Genomic DNA, 22,522 nt, shown 5'->3' on the forward strand with positions numbered 1-22,522 from the left:
GCAAAGTCCAAGAACTCTTATTTAACCCTGAAAAGTTACATCATAAGCAATAAATGTGTTTGTCAGAAACACAATGCCCCCTACTGCCCCTCTTTGAAGCCATATCTTTGACCTTTGACCTTAAAGAATAACCTTAACCTTGACCTTTCAACACTCAAAATGTGCAGCTGCATGAGATACAACAAGAGATGTATTCATCAGAAACACAATTCACCCTATTGCACCGCTTTGATTTTTTTTTATACCTTTGACCTTGAAGGATGACCTTGACCTTGAACTTCCACCACTCAAAATGTGCAGCTTCATGAAAACGCTGCTTTTAATTATTTTTTTTTCCTTTGACCTTGAAGGATGACCTTGACCTTGAAGGATGACCTTGACCTTGAACTTCCACCACTCAAAATGTGCAGCTTCATGAGAACGCCGTGTTTTTTTTGTTTTTTTGTTTACCTTTGACCTTGAAGGATTACCTTGACCTTGAACTTCCACCACTCAAAATGTGCAGCTTCATGAGATACAAATGCATGCCAAATATCAAGTTGCTATCTTCAATATTGAAAAGGTATGGCCAATGTTAAAGTTTTCGGACGGACAGACACCATATATTTGACATTTGACCTTGAAGGATGACCTTGACCTTCACCTTTCACCACTCAAAATGTTCAGCTGCATGAGATACACATGCATGCCAAATATCAAGTTGCTATCTTCAATAGTGAAAAAGTTATGGCCAATGTTAAAGTTTATTTCAGACGGACGGACAGACTGACATACACACATACACACATACTGACATACTGACTGACGGACAGTTCAACTGCTATATGCCACCCTACCGGGGGCATAAAACCCAGTTTTAAATACGTGTAGAGTTAAGGTTCTTATGCATGGTACTTCTTATTGGTTCTAAAATAAACAGTCAAGCATGTTTGCAATTTTCTTCAGAACAACATACCATAAAACACCAACACATATTACCTCCCTTTTCTAGTTACCTCTTTCCTATTTATTTGGGAGTCTTGCAATTATTATTTTAGTGTAAAAACCAGTAATCATAAATTTGTTTTCTTTCTTTTTGTCTTTACAAAAGTAAACAACCTTGTCATAATTTTACCAATCAATCAGACCTCATACCTTCAGGAGTGGTAGGCGCCCCGAAGAATATCACTTCTTCAAGCTGAAGAAGTCTGTTCTTTACAGCTGTAACCAAATTCAGAGTTTCCTATAACGTTTGTTGCATAATCTATAATTCTGTATATAATAACTTGTAATGTGGGATGCATTACTTTAAATTAATATATGTATCTAACTAGCCCATATGTCTTGTCACAAATTGCGAGGATCATTTTCATGTACAATAACTTAATGTTTTAAAAATTTGTTAATGTTATGTGAAATTTGATGATCATGTTAGAATAAGAAGTCTTACTTATAATGGTCATCATTTACATGCTTTCTGAACACAAATCCAGGCATAAAGTTGTATTTATAAATGAAATGTAAGGAATTTCTATACTTTATATAAAAGGCACTTTTTTAAGAATATGCAATAAAAGTAAATAAGTTTTTGAATAATTGTTTTTTATCATGCAGGAATACAGGCAGCATAATCGATGCAAGATCCAACTAAGGCTAGTTTTTCTTCTATTAGAAACCAATTCAAATGAAGAAATTCTTATAAAATCTTTTTAAAGGAAAAACACAAAATCTTTTTATAGGTAAAACATGCAATTTGCACATTCATAGACCACTGTAACTTATTTTGCAATTGTTCTCATTCTAAATAGTTCATTTGCCTTTGATATTATAATTGTTGAGCTGGCTATGATAATACCTCGGGTTTTCTCTGAAAACGCAGAGCTAAAAAGATTAAACATTCTAATACCTTAATACTTATTTAAAGACATAATATTTGGTACAATTAGTGTGTATATTTATAAATTTTATTTCGTCTATATAACAAGAGCACCGAATAACGGGTGCCACGCTCGGCTGTCGGTGCAGTTTTGAACAAGAGCACCACCTTGCGGGTGCAGACCCCTCATCTATTTTTCTTCTCAAAGGTGTAGAGACCTATCTCAATTTCAATCACAAAGGAGGGAGGGGTGGAGTGGAGAGGGGTGAATAGTGTGGGGTGTGGTAATTTATTACATTATCTTCCAAAAATGCAAACAAAAATATTACTTTTTTTTTTGGGGGGGGGGGGGGGGGTATTCTTGGGTGGGATGGTTTGGACAGTATTTCAAAAATAAAATAATAAAAAGAAATATTTGTGTTTTTAAACCATGTTTGAAAAAAACAACAAGAGATGCGTTTGTCAGAAACACAAGGCCCCCAATTGCGCCGCTTTGAAATTATTTTTTATTTTTTTACCTTTGACCTTGAAGGATGACCTTTACCTTGAACTTGCACCACTCAAAATGTGCAGCTTTATGAGAACGCCGCTTTGAAATATTGTTTTTTTGACATTTGACCTTGAAAGATGACCTTGACCTTGAAGGATGACCTTGATCTTGAACTTCCACCACTCAAAATGTGCAGCTTCATGATAACGCCACTTTGAATTTTTTTTTATTTTTATCTTTGACCTTGAAGGATTACCTTGACCTTGAAGAATGACCTTGACCTTGAACTTCCACCACTCAAAATGTGCAACTTCATGAGAACGCCGCTTTTAATTAAAAAAAAAAAAATTGACCTTTGACCTTGAAGGATGACCTTGATCTTGAAGGATGACCTTGACAACGCTGCTTTGAATTAAAAAAAATTAATTTGACCTTTGACCTTGAAGGATGACCTTGATCTTGAAGGATGACCTTGACCTTGAACTTCCAACACTCAAAATGTGCAGCTTCATGAGAACGCCACTTTGAATTTATTTATATTTTATTTTTTTTTACCTTGAAGGATGACCTTGACCTTGAACTTCCACCACTCAAAATGTGAAGCTTCATGATAACGCCGCTTTGAATTTTTAATATTTTTTTTTTTACATTTGACCTTGAAGGATGACCTTGACCTTGAAGAATGACCTTAACCTTGAACTTCAACCACTCAAAATGTGAAGCTTCATGAGAACGCCACTTTAATTTTTTTTGACCTTTGACCTTGAAGGATGACCTTACCCTTGAACTTCCACCACTCAAAATGTGCAGCTTCATGAGAACGCCTCTTTGAATGTTTAATTTTTTTTTTGACCTTGAAGGATGACCTTGACCTTGAACTTCCACCACTTAAAATGTGCAGCTTCATGAGATACACATGCATGCCAAATATCAAGTTGCTATCTTCAATATAAAAAAAGTTATGGCCAATGTTAAAGTTTTCGGCATACAGAAGCCATATATTTGACATTTGACCTTGAAGGATGACCTTGACCTTCACCTTTCACCACTCAAAATGTTCAGCTCCATGAGATACACATGCATGCCAAATATCAAGTTGCTATCTTCAATATTGAAAAAGTTATGGCCAATGTTAAAGTTTTTGGACAGAAAGACGCCTTAAATTTGACATTTGACCTTGAAGGATGACCTTGAGCTTTCACCACTCAAAATGTGCAGCTCTATGAGATAAACATGCATACCAAATATCAAGTTGCTATCTTAAAAAGTGAAAAAGTTATGGCCAATGTTAAAGTTTTTTTCAGACGGACGGACAGACTGACTGACATACTGACGGACAGTTCAACTGCTATATGCCACCCTACCGGGGGCATAAAATTTTTTTTTTTTGGTGGGGGGTGGGTGGGTATAGTGAGAGGGTGTGGTGGTCATTTATTAGATGATCTTTAATTTGAAATTCGGAGGGGGGGGGAGGGATTCAGGGGGGGGGGGGATGGTTTGGGTGGAGTCTATTGTGGTATGTCAGGTAAGAGTTGTTTTGTCAAAGTATCAATCGAACCTAATCATAATTAAAGAAGTTATGGAAATTTTAGCAAAATTTAATAATTTGACCTTGAGAGTCAAGGTCATTCAAAGATCAAGGTAAAATACAACTTGCCAGGTACAGTACCCTCATGATAGCATGAAAGTATTTGAAGTTTGAAAGCAATAGCCTTGATACTTTAGAAGTAAAGTGGATCTAAACACAAAATATAACCATATATTCAAAGTTACTAAGTCAATAAAGGGCCATAATTCCGTAAAAATGACAACCAGAGTTATGCAACTTGTCCTTTACTGTCCCCTTATGATAGTTTGCGAGTGTTTTAAGTATGAAAGCAATATCTATGATACTTTAAAGGTAAAGTGGACCAAAACACAAAACATAACCAAATTTTTAAGTATAAAGGGCCCATAATTCCGTCAAAATGCTAGTCAGAGTAACATAACTTTGCCTGCACAGTCCCCTTACGATAGCTAGTAAGTGTTGCAAGTATGAAAGCAAAAGCTTTGATACTTTAGAAAAAAAGTGGACCTTAACACAAAACTTAACCAAATTTTCAATTTTCTAAGTATAAAAAGGGCACATAATTCTGTCAAAATGCCAGTCAGAGTTACATAACTTTGCCTACACAGTCCCCTTATGATAGTAAGTGTTGCAAGTATGAAAGCAATAGCTTTGATACTTAAGGAATAAAATGGACCTAAACACAAAACCAAAATTTTCATTTTTCTAAGTATAAAAGGGGCACATAATTCTGTCAAAATGCAAGCCAGAGTTATCTAACTTTGCCTGCCCAGTCCCCTCATGAAAGTAAGTAAGTGTACCAAGTTTGAATGCAATACCATTGATACTTTATGAGAAAAGTGGACCTAAACGCAAATCTTAACCGGATGCCGACGCTGACGTGATGACAATAGCTCATAATTTTTATTCAAAAAATAGATGAGCTAATAAATGAAAGTTTGTCAGAATTTTTTTTTTAGACCTTGACCTTTGACCTAGTGACCCAAAAATAGGTGTGGCATGTAGAACTAATCAAAGTGCAGCTATATACCAAGTTTCAAAGTTGTAGGTTGAAGCACTTTGATTTTAGTGCCAATGTTCAAAACCTTTACAAAATGTAAAGGTTTTAGCACAAAGTGGACGACATGACACTACACGATGACGGACACGACCTCTTGAACATGTAAGAGGTGTGTTGAATAAGACAAAGCACTATATTAAAAGGCAAAGTACATGACACTATTTAAATGTCATGTTAATTTTTATTTTAATTGAATACATTTTCCGTTTATACAGTGACAGTATTGAAGAATTCTTCAGACAAGTGAAAGAAAACCAACATCGTGCAAACTGAACAGTCTATGCATGCATATTGATAACTCTTATAACTTGATTATAAGTGACAAATACATATACATGTATAATACATCTCTAATGATTGTGCTTATTTTGACTACATTTTTAACCCCTTAAATAATTGGTCAACGAAAATGCCTGTGTTGATTATATTGATCCGTACACTAGCGTTCACTTGTTATAGGACTAGGCCCTACCTAATGACGGAGTCTTTTTTTACCAGTACCTGCTCAATACGTTTAATGTTAACCTTTTTAATTTTAAATATTTGAAACAAATTTGCATTAAGTGCTTTAATAGGTATTCAGATATTCAATCCCATGGAGAATTGTTCCTATGCTAATTTTGACAAAGCAGACCTTCGTTTATATGTTGTTTTGACTATCTGGACATTCGTTTCAACGTTTTTTTGACGACCCGGATAATCGGTCCAACATTGTTTTGACAGTCCAGGTATACGTTTGCTCCTACATAATTTTTACATCCAGACATTGGTTCCTAAAATTATAGGCAAAAATCAAACTGTGAAAACAAGATGTACATGTACATACTGTATATATTAATGCGCCACTCCTTCAAATTAACTTTCAACATGAAACTTAGGTGCCGCATTGATTGGCACTATTAGAAATGGATACACATTCAGCCTCGTTCTGGAATTCTGCGAATCACGTGACTTCGCTCTCTTATTAATTTATGCCTATTGTGAAAAGCGTCTATTAAAAGCTTTGAACATAATATATTACCCTCAGGGAGGGCAATCCCTTTCAGATCACATTCATCTTGGATCATCTTGCCCATGGTCTTCACCACCTAAAATAAGATCATGTAAAGTAAAACATAGAACAATCAAGTTTAGTTGATAAACCTTAAAAATACTGTTTTTAGCAATAAAATTAAGAAATACAAGGGACAAACATAGAACAATCAAACTTAGTTGATAAAACTTAAAAATACTTAGTTGATAAAACTTAAAAATACGGTTTTTAGCAATTTAAAGTTAAGAAATACAAGGGAAGAAATTGTCACAAAACCAGGTTTTCAATTCGAAAAAAAAGTATGATAAAGGGAGACAATTCAAAATGTGCATTGTTACTGATTTTTCCTAGTTACCCCTTTGTGTCAATTCAATCTATTTTTGACTTTTGAACTCAAAGTGTGACCTTGACTTTGGAGATATCGACGTTATTCTTCCGCATGACACACTGTCCAATGATTGTGAACAAATGTACTGAGTAATTTTAAAATCTCACAATGAGTAACATAGTTAAGGCCCAGACAAGATCATTTATGGCCATATTTGACCTTTGAACTTAAAATGTGACCTTGACGTTGCAGATATCAACGTAATTCTTTCGCATGACACACCGTCAAATGATGGTGAACAAATGTTCCAAATGATATTAAACTCTCACAATGAACGACATAGTTATGGCCCAGACAAGAATTGTTCCGCCCGCCCGCCGACATTCACCAATCTATTAACCATTTTTTTCTTCTGAAAACCTGGTTAAAAACACATCATGCTTAGTTGATCAACCTGAGAAATAGTGCCTTTTGCTTACTTTCTAGCACACTAACATCTTCAATAACTTTTTTTTTCTTGGTTTGTACAGTCACAATACCTTTCAAGCTCGGACAGGCTAAGCTTCAAACAGGACATAACAGATTGAAACCTTAAACCAAGTTCCAATGCAAACTATGCAGTGGAATGCTCACCCCTATTGTAAGGAAGCTTATAAATTCTCATATCTACTTTGAATAACTTACTAAATGTTAATTTTGTGATTTTTCAAAATAAAAATATCTTACTTTTAAAAGTGCCACCGCAACCTCATGGCTGAGCAGCCTTCCTGCCTGTACAAATATCCTGAAATAAGAAGAAGTAAATCAAAACCATAATCTGAAAATATGTTGAATAATACACTGAGTCACTGAAAACAGTCTGAAAGTAGAGCTTTGTCACAGACGTGACATATACCCCTACATGCTGCATTGACACAGACTATTTTGCATGCTGTCTTCACAAAACAAGAGAAGCAAATTTATGGCAATTTTTAAGAATTATTATGCCATTATCATTTATGGCCATTTTGACCTTTAAACTCTTGAATTCTTTCACATGACACTTCCTCCAATGACTGTGAACAAAATTAGTGTACAATTAATGTACAGTCATTTTAAAATCTCACAATAAATGACATACATGTAGTCATGGCCCGGACAAGCTCATTAATTATGGCCATTTTTGACCTTTGATCTCAAAGTGTGACCTTGACCTTGGAGATATCGACGTAATTCTTTCGCATGACACACTGTCCAATGATTGTGAACAAATGTACCGAGTAATTTTAAAATCTCACAATGAACCACATAGTTATGGCCCGGACAAGATCATTTATGGCCAATTTTGACCTTTGAACTCAAAGTGTGACCTTGGCCTTGGAGATATCTACGTATTTCTTTCGCATGACACATTGTCCAATGATAGTGAACAAATGTACCGAGTAATTTTAAAATTTCACAATGAATGACATAGTTACGGCCCGAACAAGATCATTTATGGCCATTTTTGACCTTTGAACTCACAGTGTGACCTTGACGTTGCCCATTTCAATACAAGCTCATTTATGGGAATTTTGACCTTTGAACTCCAAGTGTGACCTTGACCTTGGAGATACCGACGTGCTTCTTTTGCATGGCACACTATCCTAGGATGGTGAACAAATGTACAAAGTCATTTTAAAATCTAACAATAAATGACAAAGTTATGGTCCAGACAAGGATTTTGACGTTTGAACTCCAAGTGTGACCTTGACCTTGGAAATATTGACGTTCTCCTTTCGCATGACACACCGTCCCATGATGGTGAACAAATGTACCAAGTCATTTTAAAATCTAACGATAAATAACATTGTTATGGTCCGGACAAACTTTGGGTTTAAAACGCACTAAGTGACCCCATGACCTAGTTTTTGACCCAGCATGACCCAAATATTCCAACTTGACCTAGACATCATCTAGATACAACTTCTGACCAAGTTTGGTGAAGATCGGGTCAAATTTTCAAGACAGACCAACAGACAGACAGACAAAGTGGCTCCAATATAGCCCCCATTAGCAATGGTAATGGGGGTATAATAAAGTGAGTATACTTGGAGACTTTTCAAACCCAACACTTCTCATCTTAAATCCCTCAGTAATGAGTAAATATTTTTATTAAAAGTCAACATGTGATCAGTTAACTACATTCTGTGCAAACTCAAGATAAAAATCATTCATTCATGGCAATCGCACACTTTAGTATGTGGGGTAAGTATGGTTTCATCTTTTTGCATGTGGAAATTGTGAAACGCGATATATAAAATATTATTTCCATTGTATCATTCTAAATGGACACCAAGATAACAAAGTTAATTAAAACAAGAGCTGTGTTCGTGAAACAAAATACCCCTACTGCGCCTCTTTGAAGCCATATATTTGACCTTTGACCTTGAATGATGACCTTGACCTTGACATTTTACCTTTCAAATTGTGCAGCTCCATGAGATATGCATGCATGCCAAATATCGAGTTGCTATCTTCAATATAACCTTTCACCACTCAAAATGTGCAGCTCCACGAGATACACATGCATGCCAAATATCAAGTTGCTATCTTCAATATTGCAAAATTTGACCTTTGACCTTGACCTTGAAGGATGACCTTGACCTTCACCTTTCACCACTTAAAATGTGCAGCTCCATAAGATGCACATGCATGCCAAATATCAAGTTGCTATCTTCAATATTGAAACAATTTTGGCCAATGTTAAAGTTTTCGGACAGACAGACACCATATACTGGAGATTTGACATTGAAGACTGACCTTGACCTTCACCTTTCACCACTCCAAATGTTCAGCTCCATGAGATACACATGCATTCCAAATATCAAGTTGCTATCTTCAATATTTAAAAAGTTATGGCCAATGTTAAAGTTTTCGGACGGAAGGACAGACGCCATATATCTGACATTTAACCTTGAAGGATGACCTTGACCTTCACCTTTCACCACTCAAAATGTGCAGCTCCATGAGATGCACATGCATGCCAAATATCAAGTTGCTATCTTCAATATTGAAAAAAAAATTGCCAATGTTAAAGTTTTCTGACAGACAGACGCCATATATTTGACATTTGACCTTGAAGGATGACCTTGACCTTTACCTTTCACCACTCAAAATGTTCAGCTCTATGAGATACACATGCATGTCAAATATCAAGTTGCTATCTTCAATATTGAAAAAGTTATTGCCAATGTTAAAGTTTTCGGACGGATGGACAGACGCCATATATTTGACATTTAACCTTGAAGGATGACCTTGACCTTTCACCACTCAAAATGTGCAGCTCCGTGAGGTGCACGTGCATGCCAAATATCAAGTTACTATCTTCAATATTGAAAAAGTTATGGCCAACGTTTAAGTTTTTGGACGGACAGACAGACGCCATATATTTGACATTTAACCTTGAAGGATGACCTTTACTTTCACTTTTTACGACTCAATATGTTCAGCTCCATGAGATACACATGAATGCCAAATATCAAGTTGCTACCTTCAATATTGCAAAAGTTATGGCCAATGTTAAAGTTTTCGGACAGACGGACAGACGCCATATATTTGACATTTGACCTTGAAGGATGACCTTGACCTTCACCTTTCACCACTAAAAATGTGCAGCTCCATGAGATGCACATGCATGCAAATATCAAGTTGCTATGTTCAATATTTAAAAGGTTATGACCATTAAAGTTTTCGGACGGACGGACAGACTGACATACTGACATACTGACTGACGGACAGTTCAACTGCTATATGCCACCCTACTGGGGGCATAAAAACAACATGTCTTGTATGAATATTCAATAGGCGCAACCGCGCCATTGCAGGCATGTTGGCAAGGCTATCTACACCATGTGCTAAAGTGTACGCTTGTCATGGGTGAATTATTTTCTGAGCATGCACAAAATAAAGTCAAATGATCAGATATACAATTTAGAATTAAAATCTTTACTCATAACTGATATATTAACTTTGGAGTGCTGCATTTAAGAAGTCACCAAGTTCGTGTTGCGTTAGAACAGTTTCTACGTGTAGTCTGAATATCAGGAATACAACAAAGAGAACAGTCTGAATATACAGGGAGTTGTCAACCTATAACATATGATGTAGTAACTTGATACAAGTCTGAGAACATAAAGAAAATATTTGAAAGAAAGGTTAGATAGCAGTCTGAAAATGAGTACACTGTAAAGCTCAGGTCATAATAACATTAACAATGAGAAAAAAGATCAAGACTGATTGAGCATAGCTTTTTTCATATCTGGACAATCATGGTAGTTTGACTGTCACTGACAATCATATTTTAGGTCCAGACAAGTAAAAAGACAGGAAATCTGAAAACAATTATTTCATGACTCCTCTTCAGTAAGCTGCTATGTTCATGTTTGATCAATGATGAAAAGAAGCAATATTCATTGACTGAAAACTTAATAGCCCAAGAAAAATATACGGTGTATATTTAGCCTTAAACAATCAAAAGGTATAGGCAGGAAGAGCACAAACACTTAAAGTTAATTTAACCCTTTGCATGCTGGGAAATTTGTCGTCTGCTAAAATGTCGTCTGCAGAATTTCTAAAATTAGCATTTTCTTCTTTTTTTTTCAAAGAATACTATCAGAATAGCAAACAGTTTGGATCCAGATGAGACGCCACGTTCTGTGGCGTCTCATCTGGATCCAAACTGTTTGCAAAGGCCTTCACAACTCGGTTCCCGCACTGTAAGGGTTAAGATAAAATCTATGACTCAAAAAACTGTTTTATGTTTTATGCCCTTGTTGTTATCAAAATAGTATAACACATCAAACAATTGAATAAAACAATGTTCACTATTTGACAGCAGCCTTCAAAAAATGTAAAAATATTTTTCCAGCTTTTTTTTAACTTTTGGTGGAAAGGTGGCAGGGTCCTTCAAATTGGAAATTTAAAGACAAAAGGTGTATTATAATTTTTGTATAAGAATGATTACATGCCTAATATAATTTCACTTTGCTATAAAACATACACCAAATACTTTGCTACAAATGCTAAATTATATTACCCTCAAACTCTGTCTGATAAAATAGAAATTACCTCAAACTTTAGTCAAATTATTGTGTTTTTTCAGCTAACATTTATAGGCCAATTTAAAGTTGTGATTGAAGGAAAAATGCATATCTTTTATGAAGAGGAATGGGGTCAAATGTAGGCCCAAAATCAGCCCTTAAATGTTTTGGTTTAAACGTTTACCAAACAATGTAAATGTGAAACACTAAGCGGCCAGTTTGTACTTAAGTGTCATGATTTTAGGAAGGACCAAAAGTAACTGTAAATACCAAATATTAAATCTTTGGGCAGCGTGATTTCAGAGGAAAGTTATTTTGCTACATTAGTCCATATGAACCTGACAGACATGCATTTTAGCAGTCACAATTTTAAATCATATTGTCTACAAAATTTAAACATTGAAATGAAACATCCCTCAATATACTTGTCAGACCTGTCAATAATTCAAAAGATCAATAGCACATAAATAGTTACAACATTATAACATGTAACACTGATAACTTCTGATATTTTTCACACCTTTATTTGCATCCAACAATAAATTATCCCACTTAAATTGTCAAATGCCTCAGTAGTGGTAAAATATTCTCTAACCCATTATAATTGAGCAATTATTCAATCAACTCCATAGGCTCTGCATTATTTGAATCTCAAGAAAGTGCTCAAGAGAAAAATGGAAGGTTAATGGAGAAACAATTGGATTCAATCCGAACCTGTTGGATTCGATTAGGCATCATTACATATCCCGTTATATTGGAGTTATGGTATACAACAATTATATCAATCATTTTCAGTGCAGTGCAGAAGAGCTGGTAATCACACAGATTTTAAAGGAAATCTACAAATTGAATATTGTTAAAAAGTTAAAATTGTTCAAGATTCAGAAGAATAATCCTGTTTGCTTACAAAAGTATTAGATATTCTTAATAATAATTACATTTAATTCAACAAGAAATTACCAGTATCTTTAAACACTTGATGAAAATACAAAATTTCGACAGTTCTACTAACAAGCTGTGTGAATACAAGCCTAAATAGAATGTTGATACTTACTGCTCCACACTCCAACTCACCTCCAACAAGGCACGGACAGTGCTTCAAAAGAAAAAAAGCACATTGTCTTAATAGTGCATAATACATAATTATATATAGTGCTCACTTTACTCAGTGTTGCACCACACTTTAGTGTTAACCAATCATCCATGTAACTGTTAAACACCATCATACACCAAAATGTGATGCACATTAGGAGTGCAAATAAGAATTTAATAAACTTCGGTTTAGTTCAGTTTAAACCTATTTATTTTAGCTTGATTGCATTTAAAGTACTTACTACTTATTTTAAACACTCTCAAGTCCTTATCCTGGGCCTAAAATCAGTACTTTGGTGTCTTTGGGGGAAATCTAAAGAACGCTCCCACAGTGACGGACCCATATCCATAACACCACAAAAACGGATTTATTCTTGGGTATTGGGGTAAAAGGGATCTCTACAGCTTTGAAAAATCCATTCAATAGGTAGAAACAAATAACGCTGAACTGTTAAATGTTTAATGTAAATAATAATGTTTGATACCCCATTCGAAAATTTAGGCCCCTTGGAAACTAGTAGCGGCTAAGTTGTCACTACTAGTTGCCGCTACGCAGCGGCAAGGTGGTTTTTCGTATGCAAATGAGCTTTCTGGCTACTAGTTGCGACTAGGTTGCTGCTTCTAGTTCTGGCTATGTTGCTGCAACTAGGTCTGGCTATGCTACTAGTTGCGGCTATATGTTGCTACTAGTTCTAACTCTGCTCTGGCAACTTGTTCTGGCTATGTTGCCTCTACTAATTCTGGCTATGATCTATTGTAATAGTGACCCCAATTCCGATAGGGGTCATATACTGTCCAAGGCCAATGAACTGGTATACCTACAGACCGACCAACCAACAGACATCCAGCAAAACAATATACCCCCTCTTCTTGGAAGGGGGGCATAATTATTAACAATTCTCATGATATATACACTTCAAAGCAGATGCACAATTCCTCACAATTTTCCCTGAGGGTTATTTAGGTATAGACCTGACCGTTGTATTCTATCAAGTACTGACTAATGCTTGCAATCCTTGACAGTCATAAACATATATGAACCTACAATTCCATATTACAGGGGTCGGCCTAGAGTCAAATTTTTGGGAGAAGTCACTTCTCTCTTGATAGGAAATTTGGGAGAAGTCAGGACAGACCCCATTGGAGATAAAGGGCAGTGCCCCCTCCTCGAGCCTTCACTATCTTTACTATTTTATAGTGTTTCTGGTTGCAATTTTTGGTGAATATTATAAATCAGACCATCAGTATCATCGCATGTGTATTCGTCATTCTATGTTTGTTTATTACGGACATCAAATATAAATTAAATCTGCGAAAAATGCAGTATCCGAAAAAGTATAAAGGGCCCATAATTCCGTCAAAATGCCAGTCAGAGTTACATAACTTTGCCTGCACAGTCCCCTTACGATAGTTAGTGTTGCAAGTATGAAAGCAATAGCTTTGATACTTAGAAAAAAAAGTAGACCTAAACACAAAACTTAACCAAATTTTCAATTTTCTAACTATAAAAAGGGCACATTATTCTGTCAAAATGCAAGCCAGAGTTATCTAACTTTGCCTGCCCAGTCCCCTCATGATAGTTAGTAAGTGTACCAAGTTTGAATGCAATAGCATTGATTCTTTATGAGAAAAGTGGACCTAAACGCAAAACTTAACCGGACGCCGACGCCGACGCCAAGGTGATGACAATAGCTCATAATTTTTTTTGAAAAAATAGATGAGCTAAAAACAAGAGATGTGTTTGTCAGAAACACAATGCCCCCTATTGCGCCGCTTAGAAATAAAATTTAAATATATCATTTGGCAGGTTTAGAAATTATCTCCCTTTCAAAGCTTATTACTCCCCTTGGATTTTTTTTTTACTTTTGACCTTGAAGGATGACCTTGACCTTTCACAACTCAAAATGTGCAGCTTCATGAGATACACATGCATGCCATATATCATGTTGCCAATTTCAATATTGCAAAAGTTATGGCCAATGTTAAAGTTTTCGGATGGACACAAAGACAGGCAGACAGACAAACGGACTGACAGTTCAAATGCTATATGCCACCCTACCAGGAGCATAAACATAGAAAAAATATAGTTTTATTAAAAAAATTCAATTGGGAATGGTTCTCAAGCCAAATCTGAATATGAAAGAAAACTCAATAATGCCATACAAGGATGCAATATTTATCATGGCACCATTACAACCACTATAATGAAATAATCTATTTGCAAATAACCTAGCAGAATTATGCCCCCTTTTGTTCCAGTGAAGGTACATTTTTATTTCTTGGAAGTTATACTCAAAGATAGTATGTTATTGGTGTTCTCAAAATACTGAAATAAAAACGCAAAAGAGATTTTTTAAGATTTTAAAAGGTGACCAACCTTAACTATGGATAGGTTTTACTGAAAATCTGCCAAAAATTATATTATAACAGGTAGTAGATATAGTTCTGATAAGTAGTTGTTTAAACCTTTATTTTCATTTCATGCCGTATAAAGTTGATCAGTGTTGTTTTTCATTCAAAATCTATACGGGACCCATTCCCAATAGAATTTTTTTTTATTCCCAAACGGGAGCTAAAAATTCCCAATGGAAGGTTTCTTTTTTTTAGATCTCAATATTTTGTTTATCTCCCTTACACAAATTTAGCCCCTGTGGCAACTTAGAAGCGACTTAGTTGCCGCAATGTTGCGGCTTAGTTGCCACTAGGTAGCGGCAAGGTAATTTTTCGTATGCAAATGTCAGCTTTCTGGCTACTAGTTGCGGCTAGGTTGCCAGCTAGGTTGCCGCTACTAGTTGCCGCTAGTTCTGGCTCTGCTCTAACACAGTTTATTTAAAAAAAACATTCTGCCATTATCTAAAGACATAATTCACATATTCAAACTATGTGATAATTATAAATAAATAAGTATCATACAGATGTAGCTTTACTATTAGTAAAAGACAATCGTAAAGTCAAAAAAAACTTGTGAACTATTCAAGTCAAATTATTATTTACAGGTTCTAGTATTAAACATATAATTATAATTCACATGTCCAATATCATGCCACAGTAAACTGTTCAATACAATACCAACTGTATTTATATTAATAATTTTGTTTAAGCCTTAAAAGTCTCACAAGCTATGGACAGTCATTTTTGTGTGTGAACATTTTCAGTGATATCAATTATTTTTTTGATGATTTAAACTTGAAATTCATTTGTTTCAGATTGAGATAAATTAATTTTTACTTAGAACGTAACATTATATTATGATTTTCATTTCAAACATACCAAATTTTAATGTAGCAAGAATTTGAAGGAACTATACTGAATTCAAAATATGTATAGTTCTTATAGCTTAGTAAAACGATACCCTGGTCATTGTTTACATTTGCAGACAATGTACATGACAGCCAGACAGACGGATTGACAGTCCGATCACTATATGCCCTCCTTTGGGGGCATAAAAATGTCTTAGATATCAAAATAAATCAGAAAGCCACATAAACTAGAGAGCGGACACCATGCTAAATCCTTGAAATGCACTAAGAGACCCCGTGGCCTAGTTTTTGACCCGGCATGACCCATATTTGAACTTGACATAGATATTGTCTTGCTACAACTTCTGACCAAGTTAGGTAAAGATCAGATGAAAACTACTTCAATTAGAGAGCGGACACCATGCTAAATCCTTGAAATGCACTAAGTGACGCCGTGACCTAGTTTTTGACCCGGTATGACCCATATTCGAACTTGACCTAGATATTGTCTAAATACAACTTCTGACCAAGTTTGGTAAAGATCAGATGAAAACTATTTGAATTAGAGAGCGGACACGAAAAGTGTGACAGACTGACAGACTGACTGACAGACAGACTGACGGACAGTGTGAAAACTATATACCCCCTTTTCTTAGAAAGGGGGCATAAAAAGGTAACCCTCAGCAGGGCTCGAACCACTGACCCCTGGAATCCTGGAGTAAAAAGACTACCACTTAGACCGATCGGCCATTCTTCCGAATACAACGCAGATGTATTTTATACTTTATATAATCAATCCTGGTACATGTGTAGTTTCACAAAATATAATGACAACAACAGATTTCTCCAAGTTATTTATACGTTTCGCATTTTCAATTTTGTCAATGTACCCAAACGTGAAAAGGCCCCTTTAAGATCCAATTTTTACATTCATCAATATAAAGCAATTAATGGCAAACTTCAATACATGCCTAAATCTGAAAAGGCCCCTTAAGAGCCACTAGTGGCTACTATAAGCCTTTAATTGGGAATCTTAAGGTCCCACTCGAAAAAATATATATACTTAATTCCATTAATTGGCAATGGGTCCTAAAACGTACCTGCATGGGAACCAAACAACAACACTACAAGGACACTATTCCACAACCAAAAGATAAAATAACAAAAGACTTACATGGCTTGTTCGCCCAATATTCGCCTCTCTTTATTTTGTTGACTCAGTTTAAGCCACAATCTCTGTGACATGGCTAATGAAAAATAAAATAAAATACATATAAATAGTATAAACAAGAGATTGCCAAGCAATATTGTCCCCTACCGGTGAAAATCCACCATTGTCAGTAAAAAATAAATAAAATAATTTTATTTGTTGCCATAGCAACCAGAATTCTTGACGTAGGAACAAAATGAAATGACGTTCATACTCTCCATATTGCCATCTACCCATGTTTCATGAAAAAATATGAAGAACTTAAAGTTATCGCAGGATCTAGAAAAGTGTCAGACGGACTGACAGACTGACAGACAGACTGACACACGGAGTGCAAACCATATGTCCTCTCCGGTTTCACCGGTAGGGGAAAATAAATAACATAAATGAAGGAATGACTCTGGGCCCCTTATTCTTTGCCCTTACAGACAAAAGAACTGAATATAGTTGCCAGTTAGAGCAAAAGACAACCTGCGATAAAAAGTTAGTGTCTATCCCTGGAATACAATGTTATGTACCAAATAGTAGTTTATGGTAACAGAGTAAAACTTTAATAAGTAATTTTTATAATAAAGACTATATAAATCATGAAAGTTTCAGAGTGTCAGTTTTGACCTTTAGGGACATGATTTAAACAAACTGTGTACAGGACCCAGGGCAACAATTATATTAAACCCATGACAAGTAAGAAAATTTAACTGGACATGATTAGGTCCGATAATTTTTTAGATACTGGACCACAACAGATGTTACTGGACCTTGTTCTTCTTTAAACTACATGTAATAATAAAAAATACTTTTTATAGAGTTTATTGTTATCATTATGATATTCAAAATGTTTAACAATTCTAAATTTAATAAAATAAGAAGGAAATTTACACCTGATTTATTAAAACGTCTTGTAAATCATTTAATTGAAAGTGAAGAAAGCTTTTTTGATTTTTCTATGTACATCAAAAACTTGTTGTGTTGCATACGTCTCCAAAAAATGTTCATTATTTGACTGGTTCTTAGAATCACACTTGGAGTTTGTTACGCCACCAGCAAAGTTTGCAAGTTTGACTGGTCTGTAAAAGTCGTTTTATTTTGAAGTTAAGTAATCTATCAAAGTAAATAAACATAAACCAGGCCTGCTTTTTTTCATATTCTTAGTCTCATTTTCATTTTAAACCAGATTACATTTCTACAAATTGTTTCTTTTGTCGGACACAAGGTCAGATAATTTCGGGAATACCAGATCTCAGCAATTTGTATAGAGAATGTCCAAGGTCAGACGTCTTTTTGCATGGGTTGGTTATATTGTTTCTGCACACTGAAGGGTGGCATATAGTTTTTGAATTGTCCATCATTCTGTTCGTCAGTCAGTCTGTCTGTCCGTCCGAAAACTTTAACATTTGTCATAACTTTTGCAATATTGAACATAGCAACTTGATATTTGGCATGCATGTGTATCTCATGGAGCTACAAATTTTGTTTGGTGAAAGGTCAAGGTCATCCTTCAAGGTCAAAGGTCAAATATATGGCTTCAAAGCGGCGCAGAAGGGGGCATTGTGTTTCTGACAAACACATCTCTTGTTACAATATACATTTGACAGAAAAGGAATTGAAATTAAAAAGCAAACACACAGAAAACAAGTATGAAAATGAAAAACGAATTGCAATCAATTCTTGGTCATTTAAGTTGTACCGTTTCCCTCCCTACCACATTTGTTTTGAAATAGTATATTGTTATGAAATGTTAAAGTTTGACGCAAACAAACACACAAACACACAAACCAACAGACAGGGCAAAAACAATATGTCCCCTACTATAGTGGTGGGGGACATAAAAACTAATTAAAAATTAGTTTTGAGGCAAAAAAAACTATTTGTTACAAAAAGCTGTTGTAAAAACTTATTGACATGAAATCTGTTGCAATGGGACCACATTAGTAGGTTACACCCCAAATATAAAACCTTTTGATTATTTTGGTTTCAGGGGAAACTATTTTTATTTGTGAGCAAAGCTCACAAATAATGCAGACGCAATTTTGCAAATCAGTATGGATCAGTATGGGCTTAGGTACGGCAGGAACCATAACCCGTGACTGCCCCTGTGGATAACTCCAGTAAACTTAAGCAGACGATTATGCTAAAAGCGTTTGCTTTAATCACCTCATCTACCTGTTCTCACTGGTACAGTACATAGAGTGTATTTAACAACTTGTAGCAAGACAACATAGGCCAGTCTAGTGTTTATCATTGAAATCTGTACATATTGGCTGCTTTCAGGGAAAACGGGGCTTAAAAACCGGATCTCACTTGCTTGATTTTGCGGTGGTAAAATATTAACCAACATTAACTAGTAGGCTGGGTTTATCTGCCAGTAATTTGCTGCTAACATAAGAGTGTTTATAAATAGAAACACATGTTTGAGCAGACAGCATTTGGTATACTATTGAATCTGTATTTACATGAATACTTGTAACTTTGCTAGCTTCTGGCTGAGAGAAGTTCATAACCTTTCAAGAAGGCGGTGCTTAGCATTTACAGGGAAATTGGAATTTCAAGCAGACAACAAAAAACTTTTTCTGTAAGTCAATAACTATATAACTTTCAACCACTAAATTACACATACATATTGTTTGTATACTAAAGTATATGTATGCCAAATTTCATTGGAAAATATTAAATACAAACTTATATATTATGAAAATAATCATTTTTGTTTTCTGCTGTGTTCACACCAGTGTACAACTGAAAAGTAGACATTTTGTGAGTTTGTGGCCCTTTCATACTGCTTCTCTGGTGTTTAATGCATGTAAAATAAGATTAGCCTGTGCACACTGATTAGCTGTATCAATGATTTGAAAAAAACAACACACATCTCGACCTGTGCTTTAAGACACACTCTTTATAAATTTGAATCTGACAATGAATTACATAGTTATGGCCAGGACAAGCTCATTTATGGCCATTTTTGACCTTTGAACTCAAAGTGTGACCTTGACCTTGGAGATATCGACGTAATTCTTTCGTGCAACACACCGTACAATGATGGTGAACAAATTAGCCAAATGATTTTAAAATCTGACAATGAATGACATAGTTATGGCACGGACAAGCTCATTTATGGCCATTTTTCACTTTTGAACTCCAAGTGCGACCTTGACCTTGAAGATATCCACGCAATTCTTTCACATGACACATTGTCCAATGATTGTGAACAAATGTACCAAGTAATTTTAAAATCTCACAATGAATGACAGTTATGGCCCCGACAAGATCATTTACGGCCATTTTTGACCTTTGAACTCACAGTGTGACCTTGACCTTGGAGATATCGACGTAATTCTCTCGCGCGACACACCATCCAATAATGGTGAACAAATGTGCCAAATGATTTTAAAATCTCACAATGAATGACATAGTTTTGGCCCAGACAAGCTCATTTATGGCCATTTTTGACCTTTGAACTCAAAGTTTGACCTTGACCTTGGAGATATCAACGTAATTCTTTCGCGCGACACACCGGCCAATTATGCTGAACAAATGTGCCAAAAGATTTTTAAATCTTACAATGAACAACATAGTTATGGCCTGGACAAGCTCATTTATGGCCATTTTTGACCTTTGAACTTAAAGTGTGACCTTGACCTTGGAGATATCAACGTTATTCTTTCGCGTAACACACTGTCCAATGATGGTGAGCAAATGTGCCAAATGATTTTAAAATCTCACAATGAATGACAGTTATTGCCCGGACAAGCTCATTTATGGCCATTTTTTATCTTTGAACTCAAAGTGTGACCTTGACCTTGGAGATATCGACGTAATTCTTTTGTGTGACATACCGTCCAATGATGGTGAACAAATTGTCCACATGATTTTAAAATCTGACAATAAATAATAAAGTTATGGCCTGGACATGCATTTGACCTTTGAACTCCAAGTGTGACCTTGACCTTTGAGATGTTGACGTTCTTTTTCCACACGACACACGGTTCCATGATGGCGAACACATGTACCAAGTTATTTTAAAATCTAACGATAAATGACATAGTTATGGTCCGGACAAACTTTCGGTTTAAAACACACCAAGTGTCCCTGTGACCTAGTTATTGACACGGCATGACCCATATTTAAACTTGACCTATACATCATCTAGATACAACTTGTTACCAAGTTTGGTGAAGATCGAATGAAATTTCGGGACAGACAGACAGACCGACAGACAAAGTCACTCCTATATAGCCCCCATTACCAATGGTAATGGGAGTATGAAAATGGCCCTTTCCCAATGGGTGAAAAAAAATACATATTGAAGACCCCACCCCCCTCAGTTATTAATTTTAAAGGATTTGTTAGCAACAAATAAAATGTACAAATTTCCCAAACTGAAGACTTCACAACACAAAAGTTCCCAATTTCAGGTTTTGGGCGCCATTTTTCAAATTTGGCTGGTACCATTACTTTCCCCAAATTGCAAAAAAAAATGCTGTTCTGTATCCTGTGTCAACCTTTTTGTATTAAAGAAACAGAATAAAAAACATTTACAAAGTAATCAATTAATTTTGATTTTATTCACAGTGAATTTCAGACAATAAAATTAAAACATGATCTCCAGACATCTCCATTTCATCATTGTTAAGTGTCTAAGTCAATGACATTAAGTCTGACATGTCAGGAAACCTCTTGAAGGCAGTCTTGAAAAATAATGAAAAAGCACTTGTGATTAAAATTGTCCCCACACAATATCTTAATAAAGGAAATGCAATGTCATTGGCTAACAAACAATAATACCTCAGCATGGCCTGTGTACTAAAAGAAGAACAAGGCAATTTTTCAGCCCCAACTTCTAAGCATTCAGAATCTGAAACAACTTTTGTAACTGTGATGCTACTGCTATCAGAACTCTGCCACTTTTGCCCAGATGCATTTGGCATCTAAAATTCAGTATTATGCACATTTCAATTTCTTGTAAGGATTTTTTTCTTGACATTTAAACTATTCTGAAAAGTTAATGTGATATTTTTCATTGCATGGTTTTAACAGCAGTTTTCTTTTTACTTATTGATAAACACCTACCAGCAAGTCAGCAATTGCAGGTTCAGGATCAAACTTCTCAATACTTGGAAACATGATTTTGATGATCATTAAATCATTGAGTGTTTCTAAGTTACCACTTTAAAAACTGTTGACATGCTGTGGAAGTCATCACTCCTTGAGCCTCATCAAAACAAAGCCAGGGTCAATGGTTTTCCATGAAGGTTGGAACTTTTGTTTCATAGATTGTACATATTTTTGTATTTCTACCCTTAATTTACTTTGCTGTTTACCTTTGGATGTTGCATTTTTTTATTGCTCCCTTAATTTTACATTTGTTGTTTACCTTTAGACATTGCGCCATCAAAATAACATAGAAAAGAATAAAATGTATTGCGATGATTTCTTCACCCAGTAATGATAAAAAGTTAAAGATTTTGGCGAGATCAATCTACAACTGTGTTTGATAAGTGTCAACTAAAGGGAGTATTCAAGGGAGATAAACATATAGAGTGTTGCATAAGCGTTCATATTAAGCTATTTCGGACATATTGCTTTGTTCG

General features: G+C 35.4%; 1 protein-coding gene across 1 annotated transcript in view; it reads right to left on the reverse strand.

Annotated features, from left to right (window-relative positions):
* Positions 1–22,055, reverse strand: part of LOC127878466 (sialidase-like) — a 36,453-nt gene extending 14,398 nt beyond the window's left edge. The window contains exons 1-3 of the mRNA XM_052424992.1: positions 22,002–22,055; positions 5,994–6,060; positions 1,135–1,200 (exon numbers count right to left, since the gene is read on the reverse strand). Of these exons, the coding sequence (XP_052280952.1) occupies positions 1,135–1,200; positions 5,994–6,060; positions 22,002–22,055 (187 nt within the window). The remainder of the gene's footprint in view (positions 1–1,134; positions 1,201–5,993; positions 6,061–22,001) is intronic.
* Between the last annotated feature and the right edge of the window lie 467 nt (positions 22,056–22,522).

Source organism: Dreissena polymorpha, chromosome 4, assembly GCF_020536995.1.
Source record: "Dreissena polymorpha isolate Duluth1 chromosome 4, UMN_Dpol_1.0, whole genome shotgun sequence".
Classification (NCBI taxonomy): Eukaryota; Metazoa; Mollusca; class Bivalvia; order Myida; family Dreissenidae; genus Dreissena; species Dreissena polymorpha.